General features: G+C 37.5%; 1 protein-coding gene across 5 annotated transcripts in view; it reads right to left on the reverse strand.

Annotated features, from left to right (window-relative positions):
* The window catches only part of COL14A1 (collagen type XIV alpha 1 chain), a 242,075-nt gene that overhangs the window by 64,039 nt on the left and 153,499 nt on the right, over positions 1-24,537 (reverse strand). For all 5 annotated transcript variants that reach the window (XM_082364190.1, XM_082364193.1, XM_082364191.1 and 2 more), the window contains exons 32-36: positions 20,298-20,440; positions 15,860-15,969; positions 13,756-13,914; positions 5,444-5,521; positions 2,843-2,929 (exon numbers count right to left, since the gene is read on the reverse strand). In XM_082364190.1, coding sequence (XP_082220316.1) covers positions 2,843-2,929; positions 5,444-5,521; positions 13,756-13,914; positions 15,860-15,969; positions 20,298-20,440 — 577 coding nt within the window. The remainder of the gene's footprint in view (positions 1-2,842; positions 2,930-5,443; positions 5,522-13,755; positions 13,915-15,859; positions 15,970-20,297; positions 20,441-24,537) is intronic.

Here is a 24,537-nt window from a genome sequence, read left to right on the forward strand (position 1 = left end):
AAAGATAAAGAATTAAGGCAGGTAAAGAAGATTCTAAGAACACAATTTACAACTTGATTTGCCGAATATTTATATTTAGAATTAGAGAACAAACATTCTGCTAAAGCATACATGGAACATCTGTAAAACCTGACAAAAGGACACAGAGCAAATGTTTTAGAATCAACAAATGTCAAAGAATTGGTACTCTACAGACTCTCTTCCATGATAAAGTACAATAAATGAATACATCAATAAGAAAAAGATAAAAATTGCACACACGATTGGAAAATTTTAAGACACTTGTAAGAAATCATGGCTGAAAGAAGGGATAAAGAAAAATATAAATGACAATAGCTCACGGAAATGTTAAATTTGACTACATTAGAATAAAAATTTCTAGACAATATACCTTGCCACAAACAACAACAAGCAAGTCACAGACCAGGAAAAGATATTTGCAAACCATATCATTAATAAAGGATTAGTGTCCAAAATACATAAAACCACTGACAAATCAATGAGAAAAAACTGCACAACAAAAACCCAGCAAACTGTATAAATGGGTATTTACACAGGAAGAAATCCAAATGGTTCAGAGACAAATGAAAAACTGCCCCATCTCACTAGCAGGGAGAGAAAGTCCTATTTTAAAGAACAAGGACAGAGTTTTACAGTCATCATAAGTGAAAGCTCTCACATCTGGCAACATCAGACAGTGCTGGTGAGTGGTAGGGCAACTAGACCTCTCATACAGAGTGTGTGGGAGAGGATATTGGGACAACCACCTTGAAGAGCAATTTGGGGTTTTTTCATGAAGTTGAAGATGCACCTTCTCTTTTCTCCAACAAATCTAATTCTAAGTGTTATTGCAAGAGCACTTACTCAAGCACTTGAGTAAGCAAAGTAAGCACTTGAGTGAGCACTTACTGCAAAGAGACATACAAAGGACATTCACTGTAATGATACTGTAGTAGGAAAATACTCCACAGTAATGGGTCAATAAACTCTTGTTTATATAGTGGAATTCCTTACAGAAGGTACAACGAATAAACTAAACAATGTGCATTAACCTTGATAACGTTCAAAGACATACTTTGGGGTGAAAAAAAGCAAGCCACACACAGTCGAAAATAAATCTTTGTTTTCAATTCCCAGATTAAACTAAAGACAACTCCTTACATCTGATCAACGAGTTATAATGCACAAAATATGTTTATACATATTATCCTGTGTATTCTTCACAATGCCAGTTCAAGAGGTGAGTGCTGTTTATACATGAGGAAATGGAGGTTCACAGTGGCTCCATGACTTACCTAGTCTTATTTAAATTTAATGCTTTTACCATTAACTCCACATTTGCTTCTTTGGGATAAAGAGTCTTTTGTTTAAAAAAAAAAGTATCAATATTCGGGTCTATGTCCAGAGCTTGAAAGAGTGTTCTATGTGCCAAAGATAAAGGAGAGACTGCTGGGATATATTCCAGATATATTCAGCAGGTTCTCTTCCTTTTTGTTCAGTTCGGTAAGTGTGCTACACAAATGAAGACAAACTATGTTGGTGGGGCCAACCTGGGGCAAATGTCCATGCTGCACGCCAGCTGTCAGCGAGGGGTATCTACGCATGCGTGCTGACCGCACCGGTTGCCAAAGGCAAGCCACGTGTAAGCACAGGTCCGCCTCAGAACATTCCTCCTGCAAGGTCTGGATTTCATGTGCTCCGGCATCTTCTCCCTGTTTTCTTTGTCTTTCTGCCTTGATATATTTGCCATTTCCTAACCAAAGACCAGCTATATCATACTTATCTTAAAGAAACGCTGATAACCCCAGGTTAGCAGGTTAAACATAAGCATTTAGACATATTACGAAAGATCTATCACGGTCAATTCAAAGACCCAGAGAGTACAATTATATACATTTTATATTTTTAAAAAATATTTTCTTGCCTATTGGGTGTAAGATAGACTGACGGATATATTATACAACGCGGGGAATATAGCCAATATTTTATAATAACTGTAAATGGAAAGTAACCTTTAAAATTGTATAAAAAATTTTTTAAAGACCTATTGGTAGAGAAATATAGACAGTTACCAACCTGTGCTAAGAATTTTTAAATGTCTTCTTTGAGTGAAATATGATATAAATTAGCACGATTTTGCAAATTAACATCAACACCAACGATAAAAATCCTTCATTTTGTAGTATTTGACCAAATGAGAAAAAGTTACATTTACTTTTTACATGTATGTTTACATGTATGAATCTATATATATATAATGTTTATAAGAAAAAAATGTTTTCTTTCTCTCTCTCTTTCCCTCTCTCTCTCCTTTCCTCTCTTCCTCTCCCCTTTCCTTCCTTTTTCCTTCCTCTCCCCTTTCCCTGCCCCCTTCTTTTCTGTATGAAGTTCCAGTCAGTAATGGAGAACTTCATGCTCACATGGGGTACTATTCCCAGTGATTTTGAAAAACCTCCCTTCACATGTCAATGTTGATATAGAATGGGCAGAGGGGATGTATGCAAATCTTACAGCAACAAGCAGGGGGCCAATGTTTGAAACATCCACACTGAAAATAAGCCACAGGACTTCAAAGGGAAGATTCTGAATAGATAGCACTGTGAGACATAGTATGGTGCAGCAGTTAAGAGCATCATCTACAGTAGTCATGGAGACCTGGATTTGAAGAGGAGCTCCTCCAAGCTGTGTTCTTTAGGCAAGTTACTTGACCTCTCTGTGCTTCAGTTTGCTTGTAGGATTAAGTGAGTAAGTATTTAGCACAGTGATGGGCACAGACACGCAACAAGTGATAGTTATAAATATTATTAAAGAACATTTTAAGTTCAAACTAGGCAATACTTACCGGTGGGCCTGCTGGTCCCAGAGCCCCTTTATTGATTTCAGAACAGGAGCAGGAATGTGGAAGCTCTGGGCAGGTCTCCTCATCCCTCTGAGGAGGAAAAGAAATAGCATAACTATTAACAAGATGGTCTATACAAATGGCTTTATGGACTCAAAGAAAACACTTTAAGACACTTCAAAAAAATTCGTAAGTGAGCATTAGTCTAGAAAGGCAGAGAATATTCTCTTCTGACCACAAAATCTTTTCTTGAAAGAAACAATGAATGGCTGTCTAGATCATCATTATTATCAAAGGACGTTGATAAAACGAGCTTGGGAATCCAGGTGAAGAAAGAAAGGCAGAAGTGGGTGCAAAAAAAAATTCTGGTTACTATTTAATTCAGTTGGAGAAGTAGTACTCTATGGACTAAAGGTCCGGAACACTTCCTTTGTGTTACAACATTTTTTTCCATTTCAAAGGATAAAGGAAAACTTGTTGGAATAGTCCATCAAAACAACTGCATCTACACTAAAGCAAAGAAAGAAAAGAAAACAAAAACAGTGCTTAAACACATCATCCCTGTAACAATTTTAACTACTGCTCACCTTCTGTGACTGAAAGTAAGAAAACATCACAGCATCAATCTAAAGCTTTGGGATAGGAGGTCATTTCCTCTTGGAGAATTTTGCTGCCAGGTAACACTACAAGATAGATGATGAATACCAGGCTGAATGTATCTGAATGAGTTACTGGAGTGTAAACCAAGACAGAGCACTTGCTAAGGGCTATTGAATGATCTGTGAATATCACATTTGGAGTAGCAGCCAAAAAGAAGTCTGCCCTGGGATAAGAAACTACAGAACTTCGAAGGGTTCATCTGTCCCTCTGGATAGAGAGAAAGTGAGCTTCATTTTCTAAGACCCTGGGAAACGTAATGTTAGAGCTGAATAGAGCACAGATGATAATTAAATTATCAAGATGAAAATAATCTCAGTCTCTGAAATATTCACAACAGAAACCCAAAAATTTTGAGCAAAGAGCCTTTATATGGTTCTCGCTAAATGTTGGACGATAGTCAAAATTTTAGCTCATTACAGGATAAAAGCCCTGCTAACGTATCTGGCCTGATATCTTGGGCAGCTTGAGTGAAATACAAACTTAAGTATCCTGAAAGATCCCCCCAAATTAGGCTGACAGCAGGCCTCCTATGACCACAGACTCGGGAATGGTTTCGCCATGGCTGTTGACTGTGTCTCCATCCATGGATTTCTACCACGGGATTTACACACCTTCAGTGATAAAAATGAAAAGGAAAGTTTTGAGAAGGGCTGGGTCCTTCCTAGGAGATGTGGTGATCACATTTTCCATAAGATTCTGAGTGTTTCCCTTTACAGTTTCCAATCTACCTGCCCATAAGCATAACATCACAGTGTCTCTGATGTAATTCCTCACCACAGTTTAATGGAAACTTATTTTGATGAAAAAAAAATTTATTTCCTTCTCAAACATAGTCACCATGAAATTACTGCCTGCAACAGATGATGTGATCTGGTGTAAGGTCTTAAAAAAGCAAATCTTTTAGACTTGATGAAGTCTTCCCCATGCCTAGTCAACCAGTTGAATTCTTAAGATATGATGCCTGTCCAACCATAACAGGGTTAACATTTCAGCTCACTGGTCCTAAAGATCCTTAGTTATGAACAATCTGTTTATATATATACAGGTACCCCCTCCCTGTGAATTACACTTGGTATTAATAATGAGAAAAAGTGTATTTTTCTAGCAGCCTTGCATAGGTTATATAGATTATGCCTATGATTCCCAAACTGTGTGGAAAGATGGCCTGGGGCAGTACAGCAAACTCACGGGGGCACTCTGAGTGTTTAAAAGAATTAAGAGAAACAGCAATATTTGGCACCCATTGGACTTCGTAGGAATGACTAGCTCAAGGTAGTTCACAGTTTCAACACTAGATTTTGAAACACTATTTTTGATGTCATATATTTGCAAATCTGGTTTTTCAGCAGCAGCTATGAAGGAAAGCAAGTACCATGGGGAAAATCAATGTGGAAAAAGAAGTGAGAATGGTGATGTCTGATCAGATTCCAAGACATGAGAAATAGTGCATTCTCCACAGGCACACACATCCCATTAGTAAGTAGTTGTGGTTATTTAAAAATAAGTACATCATTTAAAATTTTCGATTTATGTTTATCAATTTTTCATACAGCTACTGAGTTGTTAGGACGTAAAGACCTAGGAAGATGTTTGGACCTATGACCTTACGTATGGAATTGTTAGGTATTTCTTTGGGCTCAGGGGTGCCATGAAAAAAATTATTGTGACACCAAAGGCTTCGATGAACCTGAAATTTGGGAACATCTGGACTCTGTAAAAGGCACCCTGTGGAGCTGTGGAGCCCCCACCGTGTATGTCCGTGTGTCCTGCTGATTCCAGACACACCTCCTTCTTAACCTCTTGATAATTTTCATCATCATCATCACAGTGAATTATCTGTGACATGAGTTTTGTGAAACAGCATTTCATTTTCAGGGAAAATGAAATATAACTTTAGAAAACTTCAGTAAAGAACAGACCAAATAATGAAAGAAGAATTCTTACCAGGCCAGGAAGTTCACAGCATTTGTCTTTATTGGCCCATGATGTGGAACAAACAATGTCAAACATCTGTAACTGGAACTTCAATTTAAAAAGAAAATTGTCATTCAATAAAAGATATATAGATGCATTGTGTTTATAATTATAATGATTTCATAGTATGTATTACATAATAGAACACCAATACATTTATAACATAATATTACAGTGAATAAATTAAAAAGTCATTCTAACAATATCAATCTTTGTTCCTCAAACATACAGTGATTTAAGATTCTTGTCAGTAGTGACTCCATCCACCATCCAAACCCCCTTATTTAGCACAATTCCTCCTTCCGTCTCTACCTAAAAAAGCTTAGTGCCTCTGTTGAAATCCTCCCTGGCCTCCCATCACAGTCACTCCAAGTGCCTCTGTAATCCCACAATGCTCCATACATCTTTTATAGCATATGTCCCACCATACAGTACAATTATTTATATTTTCTTCTCCTCAGACTGGGAGGTCATCAAAGAACATAGAACCACTTATTCATCTTTGTGCCCCCTATCATAACATGTGGCAGGTAGAGAATTCCCTGGTGGTCCAGTGGTTAGGACTCCATGCTTCCACTGCAGGGGGCATGGGTTCGATCCCTTGTCGGGGAACTAAGATTCCACGTGTCACGCCGTGCGGCCAAAAAAAAAAAACTTGTGAAAACATGTGGCAGGTATTCATGATGAAGACTTGTTGAATTAATTCTGACTTTCATCATTCATGCATATATTTGGCCACTTTTTTTTTAGTGCATAATGCAAGCCAGATACCATGTAGACCTCCTTTAGGATATGAAAACGAAAAAAACCAGAGTTCTGCCCTCAAAGAATTTATAGGGAGTAAGAGACAGACACATAAATACTGTTTACAATGTGGTGTCATGACAGACTCACATACGGTATTGTGAGAACCTGTGCTAAGTGTATTTTTATTTAAGCCATTGATCACACCATAAATATTTAGACAGCCTTGTTCTACTCATTTATGTTGAAAACAAGTTAATGTATATTTTGAAATATTTAGAAACATCATTATAATATCATTAAGGGCTCACACTAGCTTCATGACGCAACCATTTCTAATACTATATTTCTTCCTATATTATTTTCAAATATTGAATATCATCAGGAGTTTGGTATTAATAGATACACACTACTACATATAAAATAAACAACAAGGATCTACTGTATGGCACAGGGAACTATATTCAGTATCTTATAATAACCTGTAATGGAAAAGAATCTGAAAAAGAATAGACATTAGCTAGCTAGCTAGCTAGCTAGCTAGCTAGCTATAACTGAATCACTTTGCTGTACACCTGAAACTAACACAACATTGTAAATCAACCATACTTCCATTTAAAAAAAAAAAAGAAAAAAGTGTCATCAATTACAGAGCTGGGAGAAGGATGAAATTCTTTGCATTTTAAATCTGTAACTCTCCTTCAGCAAGTGGTGTTTTCAGCAAAAGCTGGAAACTCTTGGTGCCTTATTTTCTCTCATCCCTGTCAAGGGTCCGCTGGATGAAGATGAGAATACTCAAGTAGTTGGTATGACTGAAATAGGTTACTAGCAATGCTTCCAGCATCACAAAAAGAGCCTGCCCTATCTGACAGTAAAGAAAATGAAGTCAGGCTTTCTCTTGTTACACCCAGGAAGAATTGTGCCTTGCTGCAAACATCCTTCCCCAAGTGAGTTTTGCAAGATTCATAAAATGACACAAATTTTGAAAGCAGATCCATAAATCAAGACATCCTGTTTTCTTTTTTCAATATAAAATCACTGTGTTATTTGAAGAAATACTGCATGATTCACTATTCTTTTTTTTTTTTCCTGTATTAAAAAGTTTTTTTTCCCAAAGGGTATGATATTTAAGTCTGCTCAGGGCAACCATACAACAAAATTATGACCATTAAAAAATTAGGTTTTTAAAATTAAAGCATTTTTAGAGAACACGGCTGCTGATTTTCATAAACAACAATAGCAACAAAGATATTTCAAGAAGCATAGGGATTAGGAGGCTACGGAGCTAGGCTGCCTGGGTGAAATCCACTCACAAGCTAAGCCACTTTAAACAAATTATTTAATGCGTTGGAGTCTCAATTTTCCTTACCTATAAAATTAGGATAATAATAGTAGCTATTGGGCTTCCCTGGTGGCGCAGTGGTTGAGAATCTGCCTGCCAATGCAGGGGACAGGGGTTCGAGCCCTGGTCTGGGAGGATCCCACATACCGCGGAGCAACTAGGCCCGTGAGCCACAACTGCTGAGCCTATGCGTCTGGAGCCTGTGCTCCGCAACAAGAGAGGCCGCGACAGTGAGAGGCCCGCGCACCGCGATGAAGAGTGGCCCCCGCTTGCCGCAACTAGAGAGAGCCCTCGCACAGAAACGAAGACCCAACACAGCCATAAATAAATAAATAAAAATTAAAAAAAAAAAATAATAATAGTAGCTATTCAATAGTAGCTATTCATTAGAGTAATAATAGTAGCCATAACAATAAAATGAACTCATAAAGGGAAATACTTAGAACAGTTCCCAGAATACAGTTATAAATAATAAATATTATTTTAATGTAACATGTACAAAAGCTCTTTTATAATTGATCTTTAAGCTGTAGGAGTATATAATACAGAGGCCAAAATAGCAGAATGAAAATGAAAGAGATGCAGTATTGAGAGAAGAAATGTAACAGTAGTTTGTGTCCCCAGTAATCAATGTTTTGGTTGAGAAAAATCTCAGCAAATAACAATAGCAGCAAACACTTGTTGAAAAGCTGACTATGTGCCAGGCACTATCCTAAGTACTTTGCCTACATCATTTAATCTTTCAGTCACCACTGTGAGGTATGATAATAGTACTGTCAACCCCATTCTGTAAATTAGGACTTGGGACGAAAAAGTCAAAGTAATTTAAGCTCATGTTGAAAGCTGAATTCTGGCTGGGATTTGAACAGCACACCTCATTTTCTTGTGGCTTATTTTGCAGTGAACAGATCATTGGTCTAACGTTTAAAATGTAGATACCCCAGCCTAAGCTGACAATGCCATTTATCTGGGGACATTTATTAAATGGGTCCCATTATGACAGCATTAGATAGAGTCAGTTAATTCTGTAAGTCATTCATCCATTCAGAAATTTTCCAGTTCTGAATAGAGCCCTCAGTGTGAACACATTTTAGTGAATGGAAAGATTTATTTAAAGCAAAAGCTTTTTACTAGTCCCAGGATATACCAGGCTTTCTTGAAGTTTTTCAAATAAACATTCACTGCCCAATCACCTATAACAGTATAATGTCTCCATACAAACCTTTGGCTAAAATTCCCCTACCCTACTGAACTACTGAGATTCTTATGAGTTCATTTTATTTATTCAAGAGGTCCAATACCTACTAAATGCTGAATGAGGCTGATACTATCATTTGAAGAATGCTTGTGGGCTGTCTTTTCTTTTTCTAGTTAGATGAAGTCAGCAGCCTTTTTTGTGTGAGTACAACAAATTTATTCATAATTGTTTTGCATTCGTAATAGTTTAGATTCCTCAGCCTTTATTTAGAGACTTCTTTTCCAAGGCACATTTCTGGGGATTGTTCTTTAAAAATCTGGCTTTTATTCCAGAAGCAATTACACACACATTTATACAAATTATGGAGGAAACATTACAGAGATGACATGTCCAAAGATCTTATATTTGAGTGCCTAAAAGTGCAAGACAATATGGTTCAAAATAAATCATACTTCAAGTGACTAAGAGGCAGCCCGATTTTACTTCTGCAACTTTTTTCCTTTGTAACTGACTGAACATTATGAAAAAAAATATCTGGCCAAAAAAAAAAAAGTATCCTCCCACTTTCTCTTTTTATAATCTCTTTCAAGGGAATACTTAGACAATTACAAACACTTTTTCATTACTGGACATTTTTGTTTGGGTGTAGCACAAAAGGCAAGTCATTTGGGGTCAGATGTTAGCATGAAAATAAGATTAAAATATTTCTTGGCAGTTGAGTCACTGTGATCTGTGAATGGAAATTAAAATGTACTCCTGGCTCAACTTTCCACTCAGTACCAGTTTTCATCTGATGATTTTTTTTCCAGTATAACATTTTTAAGCTTATAATTTGAAGTCAAGCTGTACCTGAACTTATACAAATATTTAGAGAGCTTTACATTGCCCGAGAACATAGGAGAAAGAGTCCTGAGGACCTAGGTCATCTTCTGCTTTTAAATTGGTGTGTAAATTTGATTGATTCCACTTCCAAACTAAGATTTATTAAGCATTTACCACTCGTCACCTATTGAACAGGGTGTTTTTACTTGCTCGCCATCAGCTTACTGAATTTAAGGGAAACCATGATGGCACCATTCAATCAGGAGATGAAAAGGAACAGCTGTTGTAGTTGTTGGTAGTAATTAGAATGTTTAGGTGTAGACATGCTCGGGGGGAACATTTTGATCACGTTTATTTCAAGGTTGTAATTCAAATAATGGTGAGTTTTTGAACTTGCCAGTGAATAGACAGGGCATATGGTCACTGTTACAGACCAGATTCCCTCCTCTGCCTTAAGTTCTATCATAATCCGTCTGACCCAAGGGAAAAGAGCTCAGAATGGAAATTGCGTAACCACATGCAACTCAGATACAATCTCATATCTCACTTTCCTCACTTTTGAAAGGGGATTCCTCCCTAACTTATTCAAGTCTCAGTTTCTGCATCTATAAAATGGGGATAATAATAAGTATCTCTTTCTAGGGTTATTGGAGGATTAAACGAGATAATCTCAGAAATGTTCACACTGCCTAGTCCATAGTAGGCAATAACTGTTAGCCACTATCATCATTTTAAGGAATAAAAGATACAATCCAGTGAAAACACAACCATTTCCTTGCAATTTAAAAACACTTGTTTCTAGAGGATCATTGACTAGTCTACTATTGATTCCTACATAAAAGCTTTAACTCTAAATAAAATTACTAAAAACTCCATAACATAACTTGTATTTGTCTTTATTTACACATCAGAGGGCTAAATAAATGTCAGTTGTATAATTATATAAGTGTTAGATTTGAAAAGGTGGAAAAAAGACACTAACAAACATAATCAATGCCAGAAGCTCAAATTTTTTCTTGAATCCCCTCTGATTGGCAGCATGATAATTTCATTAGGTATCAGAAAAGGTAGAAGAAACTTCTCAGGAGAAAGAATATTGGAAAGGAGAAGCACAGTTGTTAAGTTTCTTCCCAGGTGTGTTTTGACGGCTAAATTAAGCCTGCCTATTAGTTTAGTCTCACTAGGGACTTTTGCTGCCTGTAAAATCTTGCATTGCTGAACGCAAGTTGTTTTTATTATGAATATGAGTAATTTCAATACAGTAGTTACTATATCTCTAAATCCATTAATCTCTCCTCCACTCAACTTTGGTTTAAAAAAACCTGTAGTCTTTAAAGACTGATAATTTAGAGTTCTATCACTTGGCATTTTTTGAATCATTGCTGAATTTGCCAGGGAATGCTTACCTATAAACTATTCATCCCTCTTAGATGATAATTACCCCTGCTGGAATGACCCAAAACTTGCACATTACACATTCCCTTTTGCATATGTATATCAAGATTATATTAGCAATGTATGATTTCTAAATTGAGAACTGAAGACTGAAGCTTCTCTCTTGCTTTGACCTGAAACAGTTAAGTAATAACCCAAAAAAGCAAGTGAGTTTTCAATCACATTCTTGAGATCTACTCTAATATCATCCATTTCAACATAATCAAATTCCTCAATAAGTGGGTAGACTAAAAATCTATTTACTAATCCTTTGTAGACTTCTAGATTCTAGCAAAAGCTACAACTTTTTTCCTACTAGGCTTACAAAGAACTCTTTAATGATTGACTTCTATAAATTGCCCTTTGTCTCCTACTGGGTGGAAGTTACCACAGAGGGTGCTCTGTTTCTTTCATGGTCAAAAGTAAAGATTTATCACCAGTAGGCCTGACACCTACAGTCATTTTTGCTTTCAGAAATAAATTCTTTAATATTTAATTGGTCACACAATTGGAGTAAAATTACTACGTAGAGCGTAATTTGAAATACAATTAATTTGTAACTGTAATTATAAAACTGTAGTTGTAAAGTATGAATTACAATTAGGAGATGGTATGATATATATTAGTGGACTGTTGTCAATACCACACATGGAATACTATATATGCAAAACATTTTAAGAAAAGACATGATACAATTCAAATAGATGACTTCCTATTTAATTCCTATCAAATGTTTCTTGAGAAAGTACTCTGTTCATACGAATTTATTAGATACTGTGATGTAGGGTAGACGTGGGTCGTTGCAAATGAAGACCAAGACGTGGTTTCTGTTTTGAGGGGTTTATACTCTGGCTAGAGAAGTGAAATGCAGTTATATGAAAGAGCAAGAAAATAATATATGACTACAAATAACCAAGGGTTAAGCAAGTACTAGAGGTTTAGAAAAGGTGAGATGGAAAAGGTATGGTTGACATTCTTCAATAAAAATAGCTGCTCTTCATTGAATGGTTACTAAGTGTCAGGGATTTTATATGCATTGTGTCTAAAATAAAAAAATAATGATAGTACTAAGTGATATGGGCCATAATCTCATCCACCTGGAATTGTTTCTCTTTCTTAAATTAGAGTCTATTCATTCATCCTTCTAAGCATCCATCTATATACATCCATTTATCCATACAAGGTATCCGTAGTTTGCCAATTCTGGAGCCTTGTAAATTCTGAAGTGTGCTATCCTAAAAGTATCTTCCATGAAGCAGAGGTGAAATGTTTCTTAATCCACATGGAATACCACATATTAAGAGGAGATAACTCCTCAATATCATGTAAACATTCTTAAAAGTCTCTTACCACAACTGAAAACAAAAGAGCCTTCCATAGCTGTTATATTCCCTCTTTTCAAACATCTAATCCATAGTTCTCCAAAGCAAAGTAGAAACAAAAGTACTTTTAAAGATACTTCAAAGCTAAGTGTTAAACTAATTAGCACACATCTATGAAGATCTGAAAGCGTCAATATACCTTGATTGTACACAAGGATTTCATATCTATTGTTACCACAAAGAGAAATGCCATGAAACAGCAAACTGTCCCAAAGTAAATTCCCTCACCACTCTGGGACTGTTTCCTGGTATATAAAGTGAAGGGGTTATACTAGAGGAGAGGAATTAGAACTGTGTTCCTCAAAGCGCCCTTAGGGACCATTGGAGGATGGCAGCACCTGCTACCCCATGTCCCCTCTCCCATTCAATCAACATGGGTGTGTTTTAATCATACTCATTTATTTGATATACTAGAAGATTTCATTTGTACTAAGTGATTTCAGCTTAAAAACACTTTGAGAATCACCAGGTCTTTCCAAAATTCCATATAGCTGGCTAGTTCTACAGATCTCTGAAAACATAAGACAATAAGAGCGAATCATAATTAACCTGATTATTCTGCTACACAGAAGAGAAGTGTAGATTTGAACATTTGGAATTGCTTACAAGAATAAAATTCCCTCCAGGCTAATTGATTCTAATTATAGAATGACTCAAATTAGAGAATGTTACTAATTAGCTGTGAATGTGTGGTGTTAAAACAAAAGCTTGTGTACACTGATCTTTTTTGTGGGTAGTGACTGAAGGGAATGTGATTTCTTTGACAATTCGAAATCTCCTCGTCTGAAACTCCATGTTGTATGATGAAAAATATATCTTAGAATGATTTGTTATTTAAATAACTATTAACAATTAAAGGGTTAATTTTACATTAGCAATAGCAAGAATCTAGTTTTAAAATGCCCAAATCTAACCCAAATGAGAGACTTATGTCAATTTCCTGTGTATAATAATAACATATTTTATTTGGATTTGTATCTGCTTATGTAAATGAGGTTCATTTACAGTTTTGATTCTCATTAACAAACCATTTATGCCACAATATTTTATTTGAATTTTAAAATATGAATATTTTACTATTTGAATTTTAAAATCCATTTAGAAAACAAACTAGTCTAATTCCTGGAGCATTCTCCTTATAATATAGCAGAAGCATATTGCAAGAGCTTTGAACGTTCATGTTTTAATTCATTTGAAGAGGCCATTATCTACTTGTTTATCTATTCATCAATCTATCATTCATCCAGCCCTCCCTCCATCCGTCCCTTTACCAAATTTTTCCCCTGGAAGATAGATAATTATATTTCAAGAGGATTTTTTTCTTTAACAGTAACACAGGTTCACTTATTTATCCACTTACTGGTGCAGAGTTTCCATTTGGTCCTCTTGATCTAACCATTCTCCCTAGGACTTCGGCACCATCTAATGTGATATTAGACGATGCATTTATTGCCTTCTCACCCACTTGCTTGCAGTCAATAACCACTCTGGCCAAAGTCTTGCTGACAACAACATGTAGCTGATAAAAGTAAAGATGTTTTAGAAGGTAAGAAGCAGGAGAAAATGTCAACCAAATTTACATAATTGCATGACTCATCACCAAAAAGTATGGAGGAGAAAAGAAGGAATCCTGTCACTATGTGTTTTGCTTAAGGAAAAAGGTTCTACTTTGACCATTTCCATGATTGTCCCACATTCAGTTACCATCTCTATGTTGTTGTTTTTTTTTTAAACACTAATGAAATCTCACATGCTTTTCATTTCCCCCGTAATATTTCTTGGCTACTTTGTGACTGACTCTGCCTAACCAAGAAAAGAATCACGTCTAGACGAAGTTGGTAAATAAATGACAATAATTCCAAAGAAATGCTAATGGGACTATTTTGAACCATGAACTAATAAATCATCTGCATCTCATGTGTTTTTAAGATACCTTGTACTTCTGGTTGCACAGTCCTATTAAACCAGAAAAAAAAAAAACCCATTTTTATGCAACTTTTCTTATGCAAAAAAGAGTCAGAATTTTGTTATGCAATTGTTCTTATACAGTTATGGTATTCAAAACCCCAGAAAGTAGCAAAGTTGTGTAGATTAGATAGATCTGACCACATTCTACATCAGGAGACAGAAGCCAAGATGAAGACTGCTTTGCAACAGCCCTTCCCTCCCTCTGACAGGACAAGAAGGGCATGATTAAGAGGCAAAGCTTTTTGCAGCACCACTTAGTAAATTCTCTGCTCTCTGGAACTCTTGGTGTTGCATTCCTTAACAGCCCAGAGATCAGCGGGATTATTCACTAAACACAAAGGAAACAGTAAAGTTTGGAAGGAAGCATGTCTACTCCAGTGATCACCAAAACGAAGTGTTTCAGAGATGTGAAATGTGAATGAACAGAGTTCTATCACAAGTGCCAGGTTAAAATAAGAACAACTAAAGTCAGGTTTTACCAGCTTCCTCCGGGTAACTTATATAATGGCAGTGATGGGTTGTCTGTATATATATATATATATATATATATATATATATATATATGTCTCAGTGCAATCTGTCTACATCTTTCAACATGATTTGGCTGCTGGTATTTATCTATATTGGTGGCCAGGTAGACCAGCAATCCTTCCTACATCATACATAATGTAGTGAACTAACAACTATCTGCTAAATAATACAGTACCCTCTACTACATGGTTCCTCAAAGTAAGAACCTGGACCACTTCTGTGGTAGGGCACCAAAATTTGCCATCCCAAAATGTCTCTTTGGTATGCGGATCGTTTCAAGATGAAAACAATCAAGGCCCAAAAGACTCAGGAAGAAACTTTGACCTTCCTTCTAACTGCCTAAAAGGATGTAGACAGAAGTGCTGTTCTCAGAACAGAGCTATCACCAGAGATATCTGCAAAGAATATAGGCTAGGTATGGTGGGGGAAAATCTGTGTCCCATTGTTTCTGCAGGCCCAGCAAATATTTATTTACCAAACATTTGCTTTTCCATCTCCATGTGAATTACCTTCCTTCCCTTTGAAGTCCCAGACTACCACCCGCAAAATCCTCTTTTGTCTTTAGCTGAAGATGGTATTTAAGGTGAAGCTTTCGGCTATTTTTTCCTGGGTCTCTCCCGTGTATACATGTTATTAAACTTTTGTTTGAGTTTTTCCCGTTAATCTGTCTCATGTCAATTTAATTCTTAGGCCAGCTAGAGGAACCTAGAAGGATAGAGGAAAATATCTTCCTTCTGACACTATCAATATCCCCTGGGGTACTGGATAAAAATGTACATTTTAGGGTCCCATCCCAGAACTACCAAATCAGAATGTCGGGGCATTGTTTACAAGCCCCACAGGTAATTCTTACTTCAGGTGAAGTATGAGATCCAAAGCTCTATGGATTTTTTGTTGTACTATCTTCTGTTGCTTGGCCCACAGCAAATAGAATAAAGAATATATGTATACAAGGCATTACTCACCTTGTGAAAGCTTCCATAGAAAATTTTCCTAATTTCAGGTCCTTCAAAAGTAACAGTTTGAAAATCCCCACTGTAGTCATGGTTGAAATATGTTAGGGTTTTCCCACCATCTAATCAAACAAAGGAAAATAAAAACGTTTGAGAAAGTATTAAAATGGGTAATTTTTTAAAAAGTCAACTCAAAATAATGTAACCTCTGTCTTCAGGGTTTGTTTAGGACAAAGTGACGAGTAGGTAAGGAAATGACCTATAGTCCTTGGGTTGCCCCAGGCTTTCAATTGGCCAGATTAACTAACTTAACCATGTAGTGATGGTGATGAGGCAAGGACCCTGACATATATTGTTCCTCTGTAGTTCCTTGCCTATACTCCCATTCCCACTACGCTTTTGGGAGATGGTTGTCTGAAGTTGGAAGTAGAGGCAGACAAAAAGGAAAAATGAAGTTAATCAAATTGTTGCCAGAGCTGCTCCAGATCTTTGCTCAAAACCCATCAACCGTCTAACCCGCACCTTTGGCAGGAATGCCCGTGCTCAAAAGCTGTCAACCCTCCACCTTTAGCAGGAGTGAACATAAATTTTTAAGTTAAAAGGTCCAGAGGTAAGAAAGGAAAGTACAAAAAAACAAAAAACACAAAAAAACAGATGGAACCAGCTGGGACCAAGATGATGATAAATCTGACCTCCAACAGACCTTGAGTCCCATTATACGGTGATTTACTACTTTAGCATGTTACCTACACCTACTTACTGGCAGCCATTAAGGACCAAAAAAGGATAAAAAGGAGGTGGCACCTCAGTCCCTTGGAAAAAGCCCTGCCCCTTCCCTGGTAGACTAATGCATATGCTTCCCCATCATCAGCCTCACTCCTCCTCTCTTTGTCTTTACTCTTTAACATTAAATCACCTCATACCAATCAGAATGGCCTTCATGAAAAAATCTACAAACAATAAATGCTGGAGAGGGTGTGGAGAAAAGGGAACCCTCTTGCACTGTTGGTGGGAATGTAAATTGATACAGCCACTATGGAGAACAGTATGGAGGTTCCTTAAAAAACTAAAAATAGAACTACCATATGACCCAGCAATCCCACTACTGGGCATATACCCTGAGAAAACCATAATTCAGAAAGAGACATGTACCACAATGTTCACTGCAGCTCTATTTACAATAGCCAGGACATGGAAACAACCTAAGTGTCCATCAACAGATGAATGGATAAAGAAGATGTGGCACATATATACAATGGAATATTACTCAGCCATAAAAAGAAAAGAAATTGAGTTACTTGTAGTGAGGTGGATGGACCTAGAGTCTGTCATACAGAATGAAGTAAGTCAGAAAGAGAAAAACAAATACCGTATGCTAACACATATATATGGAATCTAGAAAAAAAAAAAAGGTGGTTCTGAAGAACCTAAGGGCAGGACAGGAATAAAGACGCAGACGTAGAGAATGGACTTGAGGGCACAGGGTGGGGAAGGGTAAGCTGGGACAAAGTGAGAGAGTGACATGGACATATATATACTACCAAATGTAAAATAGATAGCTAGTGGGAAGCAGCCGCATAGCACAGGGAGATCACCTCGGAACTTTGTGACCACCTAGAGGGGTGGGATAGGGAGGATGGGAGGGAGACACAAGAGGGAGAAGATATGGGGATATATGTATATGTATAACGGATTCACTTTGTTATAAAGCAGAAACTAACATACCATTGTAAAGCAATTATACTCCAATAAAGATGTTTAAAAAAAAAAAAAATCTCTCTCCTCAGGTGGGTGAGAAGTTGATCTGTGAACTTAGTTCCCACTTCTCCTTTCTTTAGCCACTGAATAAAAGCTAGTGCTGTGTCAATCTCGGCTTCGGTTTTGCTATCCACCTACTTAAACCCGAAAGGAAAAAGAACACTCCTCCTCCAAGGCAGAGAGCATGGGCCAGGCTAGGCCCCGAGCAGGGTTCATACAACTTAACTCGGTAACAAAATCTTAAGAAATAAAAACCAGACTCTTTGCCTTATTTAACCACTGAAACAACCAGTTTTCCCAGGACATGTAACTTACACTGCCCCAAAATAGTGATATTTCAGCGTGTCTTTTATTATGAACAAACAAACAAGTAAAAAAGAACCTTCCTACTCTTGAGTACTTCATGTTACAAGGAATATTTTATTACAAAAAGAGAGGGGGCTTCCCTGGTGGCGCAGTGGTTGAGAGTCTGCCTGCCAATGCAGGGGACACGGGTTCGAGCCCTGGTCTGGGAAGATCCCACATGCTGAGGAGCAACTAGGCCCGTGAGCCACAACTACTGAGCCTGCGCGTCTGGAGCTTGTGTTCCGCAACAAGAGAGGCCGCGACAGTGAGAGGCCCGCACACCGCGATTAAGAGTGGCCCCCGCTCGCTGCAACTAGAGAAAGCCCACGCACAGAAACGAAGACCCAACACAGCCAAAAATATATAAATAATAAATAAATAAAATTAAAAAAAAAAAAGAGAGAGAACATTTTTCTCACTAATTCATTCCCCGGTTACAATTAAATTTTTCATTCTGCTTTCTAAAGGAGCAAGTAAGTATTAATCATTTCAAGAGACTTCTTTGTTTTCAAGTCCTGGTTGTATATAGAGTTAGCAATTTACACGTTTTTAATCTACAGCTTTCCCTTAGTTTCAAAATCAATACAAAATGCTTTCACAATGTTTAGTTGTTGATTTATTTCCATGTACTGAAATGTCCTTTAACAAATAGTAGTTGGAAATAGCTTAAAATACTTTTCTTATCCAAATGTTCAAGTTAATACCTAACAATAACCACCAAATCTTCATTCCCAGATTGACTGGGATCCTAAACTAAAAATATATTTAGAAAACTCAGGGACATTAACCAAAAACTTGATAATTCTCTTATGTGATAATCATTTGTGACATCCAAGAGTAAAGGTTAAGAACTTTCCTTTGTTTTTTCCTCCTCAACTTTCCAATCTCCTAACAATGGAATTTCTCATTCACAACTATTCTCTTTTCTTTCTGGACTTACTCTCTAGATGATCTCACATATGCAACTTTCAATTTTATATCTCCATCCCAGAATTCTTCCCAAAACATGCTGCTGCCAATCTGACATTTTTCTCTAGGATATGAAAGAGGCATTGCAACATTGTGACTTAAAAGAAATATATATTTGTTATTCAGATGACCAAAATATATTTCTCATATATACTTGGTCTTTGTCTAGGGTTCCTGCCTTGCAGCTCCTAAAACCCTTGGAATTTCCTGTGGTAAGAACAAAAAATGTGCCTTTTGTTATGTTAATACAGTGGCTTTTGGAAAGCCCTTAGGTAACCTAAGGATAAGGGCTGGTTGCCTGGAGAACCAGTCATGTGACAAGAGGGTTAGATCTTTCAGTCCCCCTACCCCCTCCAACTTCTAGGGAGGGGAGAGGGGGTGGAGACTGAGTTCAATTGCCAATGGCCAGTGAGTTAATCAATCATTCCTATGTAATAAGCATCCATAAAAACCCAAAAGGATGGGGTTCAGAGAATTTCCAGCTTGGTAAACATATGGAGGTGCTGGGAGAGTGGTGCAGGTGGGGAGGGCATGGAAGCTCCCCACCTCTTCCCTATGCCTTGCTCCTGAGTTATATCCTTTTATAATAGACTGGTAATCTAGTATGTAAAATGCTTCTCTGAGTTCTGTGAGCCACTCTAGCAAATTAATTGAACCTGAGGAGGAAGTTGTGGGAACCTCTGATTTATAGACTGTGGGTCAGAAGTACAGGTAAAAATCTGGACTTTCAGTTGACATCCTGAGCTGGAGCGGGTTGTCAGAACCTCCAATTCGTAGCTGGTAGCAGCCTGAGCTTGCCACTGGTGGCTGAAATGGAGGGGGAGGAGGGCAGTCTTATAGGAACAAGCCCTCAACCTGTGGAATCTGATGCTACCTCTGGTAAATAGTGTCAGATTGGAGTTGAATTCTCAGATACTCTGCTGGTGTCCAAGAATTGCTTGGTGTTGTGTGGGAGCCTCTCCTCCACCCCCCACACCCAACACACATGTTGGAATTGGGCCCAGGAACCCAAAAGAGGCATCTTACACTTATCATATCCATATAGGAAAAGTGACTTCAGATCCCACCCCTCCCACTCATCCTCCTCTGCATCAAGTTGCATGCTCTTCCCGCAGTCTCAGGAATTGTCTTTCTCCACCTTGCTCACTACTGAATCCCAGAGCCTGGCGTTGGCAAATAGTAGGAACTCGATGAATATTTGTTGAAAGAATGAGTAGATAAATGAATGAATCAACTATCACATAGTCCATTATTAGTATTTACAAATAGCTTAAAATAAGTGAGTTACTCTACAATACACACAAACCAGGCAAGATGACATGCCACATACATTACTCATACATGTGTGTGCAAACGTTTTATAAATAAATATACTTACTATCTAAAATGACTCCAACCAATGGGTCAGAATTTTTATTTAAAATCTCCCAAAGAGCAAATGGCTCCTCTGGAGTATCAGGAAGAATCCGGAATAGAAAACTGATTGTATAGTCAGAGGGCAATCCTTCTGGATGTAAATATCTGAAAATAGAAAGAAAATAGTATATTTTATTATATCCCTCTTTAAGAAGTTATTTATACGATTATAAAAGCAAATACACTTTCATTATACAAGATGTGAAAAAACAGAAAAGAAGAAAATAACAGATCACCATTACCCCATTCAGAAGTGATCACTCTTTTGATGTCGTGCATTTCCCTCCAGCCTTTAAAGAATGTCTGTAAGTATTTGTCCAATTTATATAATTTTGCCCCTTTCTTTTCTTAGCACCATTTACTACATATTTCACATTTCCTTAAATATTTTTAAGGGCATGATATTTAATATCGGCACAACCTTCTCTTGATTGGCTATTCCATAATTTATCTGACCAGTCACTTCTTATTAAACATTTAAGTAGTTTCAAGTTTTAGTATTATAAATAATGTTTATCTACAGTCCCTTTATAAAACTTAAGACATTGTCACTTTCTACCACATGTTGTAGTTAGTTGCATTCCTGTCTGTGCTATGTGCTCTGATGCACCATCTAAATCCACCTTTAAGAATTGAGAATCGACTAATCCTGCTTCTGGGAGTGATGTCTGCAGACAGCTCTCAGACACCAGTTCCCTCAGGAATGGCCTCAGCAGATGAGGGGTGCCTCTCCCAAGGTCATGCCAACTTTATTATGGTGCCTCTTTTCAATGACTAGTCTTTGAGGGGATATAAGGACCAGAGCCTCTCATTCCAAAGGAGATAACTCCATTCTAAGAACTCCTGTGTGTGGGTCAACTGAGGCTTTTACTGAAACTGCTTCATAGCTTGACTTCTCTCCTTTGCCCTATCCTACTTCCTTCTGTTCCCTTCCAGAAGAGCACAGCCCCACCGACTTCCCACACACTAATCTCCACCTTTGGATCTGCTTCCTGGGGAACCCAACCTGCTACACCATCTTACCTCTCTAATAGTTAAGTGGATCACTTACATACTTTAAAATTTTTCCCTCAAGCAACAGATATAGGCTTTTAGATATATAGGAGACCCATAATATTTATTACTCAAATTGACAAATTGGTGAATAGGTAGGAATTTAGCATAAATTTAAAAGTGAAAGTTTGATTTGCATACATTAAATATGTATATATTCATTCATTCAATATTTGTTGAGTGCCTACGATGTACCAGACATGGTAATATGCATTAAGATACATCAGTGAATCAAACTGGCAAGGAACCTTCGTATGAGAACTTGAATTTGAGCAGGGTGAATTATACAGTTTATTAGAAGGTAATAAGTGCCATCAAAAACAACAACAAAAAGCAGCATAATGGGGATTGGGAATGCTAGAATGCATTATTTTGCCATTTTAATTAAAGTCATCAGCATTGGCTTCACTTAGAAGGTTCATTGAGAAGACTGCATTTGAGCAAAGGTTCACTGAGAAGGTCACACTTGAAGAAAAACTCATAGGAGATGAAGACATCCAGCCAGTGCAAAGATACTAAAGTGGGGTGTGTCTGGTATATTTTGAGAACGGACTAAAAGAAACAAGAAGTAAAGTCAAAGAGGTAATAGCTACCCAGAAAATGTAGGGCTCTTTGGCCATTCAAGAGCTTTGACTTTTATGCCAAGGGGAATGAGGAATCACTGGCAGATTTTGGAGTGACATGATCTGATTTATACATCAAAAAAAAAAAAAAAATCATTCTGACAGCTACTTGGAGAACAGACTCCAAGAAGGCAAGGGTAGCAGCGGGAAGACCAGGTAGGAGGCTGCTGTAATGATGTAGGGAAGAGATGATGGTACCTCATATCAGGGTGATGACAATAGAGGTAGTGAGAAGGAACAGACAATTAGGATTAGGATTCCTTGGTGGATTGATGTGGGGCATAAGAGAAACAGAGGAGTCCAACTTCTTTGCCTAAGAAACTCATTAAATGTAGTTATCATTAAGATGAAAAAGGACATAGGTGAAGCTGGTTCTGGAGGTAGGATCAGGGATGTGGTATTGAACCTATAAAGTATGAAACGCCTATGAGACATCCTAGTAGAGATATCTAGTAAGCAATTAAATATGTAGGTCTAAATTTGGGGAAGTAGATCTGGACTGGAAGTATAAAATTTAGGAGTCCTTGGCATGTAGATGGGGTTCAACACTACGATACTGAAAAGATCACTAGGAAGAAGGGACAGACAGAGAAAACAAGGAGGTCTTGAGCAAGTCCTGGTCCCTCCAACATAAACAGGTGGAGGAGAAAAGAAGAGCCAGCACTGAAAAGGAACAGCCTGTAATGTAGACAGAAACTAGAGGCAGTGTGTGTCCCAGAGGCCCAAGGAGGAGAGTGAATCCAGGAGGAAGATATGATCAACTGTAGAAAATGCTGGTGACAGGTCGAGTGAGATAAAGGCTGGGAACAAGTGAATGGATTTAGCAAGGTGGGGGGTGAGGGCATTGCTGGCCAGATGAACAATTTCAGTGGAGTGGTAGAAGATTTTCCTTCTGGCAATTCTCATTTTTGTCTAGGCCTCCAGGAATGATTTTCAAATATCCATTTTAATATTCATCACTAGACAGTGTAAAAAAACCTGTCGAAAGGTAACGTCAGATGTTGGATTTATCTAAAACAACAGATAGTACTGTAATAAATTTGAATTCATTAAACAGTATTTTGGAAGAAGGTAGAAAAGCAACTTGTTTACAAATTGGACAGATTAATTTAATACTCGAAAATGATCTCCCCCACATTTTCATGCAGATGTGCACACTATATCAAAATGTGGACACAGAAAAAGTTTCACATTAAAATACTGAAGGCATTTTGAGACAAAAAAAAAAAGAATATTTGGAAGGTAAAGTAGCAGGTGACATCTTGAGAGATGTCCCCTTAAATCAGGAACTCCTAATTTGTAATCTCAAGTACCTCTGGAGTTTTCAGAACTGCTGAAATAGCGCCAGGAATCCCTAGGTGCATCTTAGATTGTAGAATAACTAGATAACGTAATTTTTTTAACACCTTAATTGGAATATCATTGCTTTACAATGTTGCATTAATTTCTGCTGTATAACAAAGCAAGTCAGCTATATGTATACATATATCACAATAACCACTCCCTCTTGCGTCTCCGTCCCACCCTCCCTATTCCACCTCTCTAGCTGGTCACAAAGCACCGAGCTGATCTCCCTGTGCTATGGAGCTGCTTCCCACTAGCTAACTATTTAACATTTGGTAGGGTATATATGTAAATATTACTCTCTCACTTTGCCCAAGCTTACCCTTCCCACTCCCCGTGTCCTCAAGCCCATTCTCTACATCTGCGTCTTTATTCCTGTCCTGCCCCTAGGTTCATCAGAACTTCTTTTTTTTTCATTAGATTCCATATATATGTGTTAGCATACGGTATTCGTTTTTCTCTTTCTGACTAACTTCACTCTGTATGACAGACTCTAGGTCCATGCACCTCATTACAAATAACTCAATTTCGTTTCTTTTTTATGGCTGAGTAATATTCCATTGTACATATGTGCCACATCTTCTTTATCCATTCATCTGTCGACAAACACTTAGGTTGCTTCCATGTCCTGGCTATTGTAAATAGTGCCGCAATGAATATTGTGGTACATTACTCTTTTTGAATTATGGTTTTCTCAGGGTATATGCACAGTAGTGGGATTGCTGGGTCATACGGTAGTTCTATTTTTAGTTTTTAAGGAACCTCCATACTGTTCTCCATAGTGGCTGTATCAATTTACATTCCCACCAACAGTGCAAGAGGGTTCCCTTTTCTCCACACCCTCTCCAGCATTTACTGTTCGTAGAGTTTTTGATGACAACCATTCTGAGCGGTGTGAGGTGATACCTCATTGTGGTTTTGATCTGCATTTCTCTAATGATTAGTGATGTTGAGGATCCTTTCATGTGTTTGTTGGCAATCAGTGTATCTTCTTTGAGAAATGTCTATTTAGGTCTTCTGCCCATTTTTCAATTGGGTTGTTTTTTTGATATTGAGCTGCATGAGCTGCTTGTAAATTTTGGAGATTAATCCTTTGTCTGATGATTCATTTGCAAATATTTTCTCCCATTCTGAGGGTTGTCTTTTCGTCTTGTTTATGGTTTCCTTTGCTGTGCAAAAGCT

This window comes from Balaenoptera borealis (assembly GCF_965194805.1).
Source record: "Balaenoptera borealis genome assembly, chromosome: 17".
NCBI classification, from domain to species: Eukaryota; Metazoa; Chordata; class Mammalia; order Artiodactyla; family Balaenopteridae; genus Balaenoptera; species Balaenoptera borealis.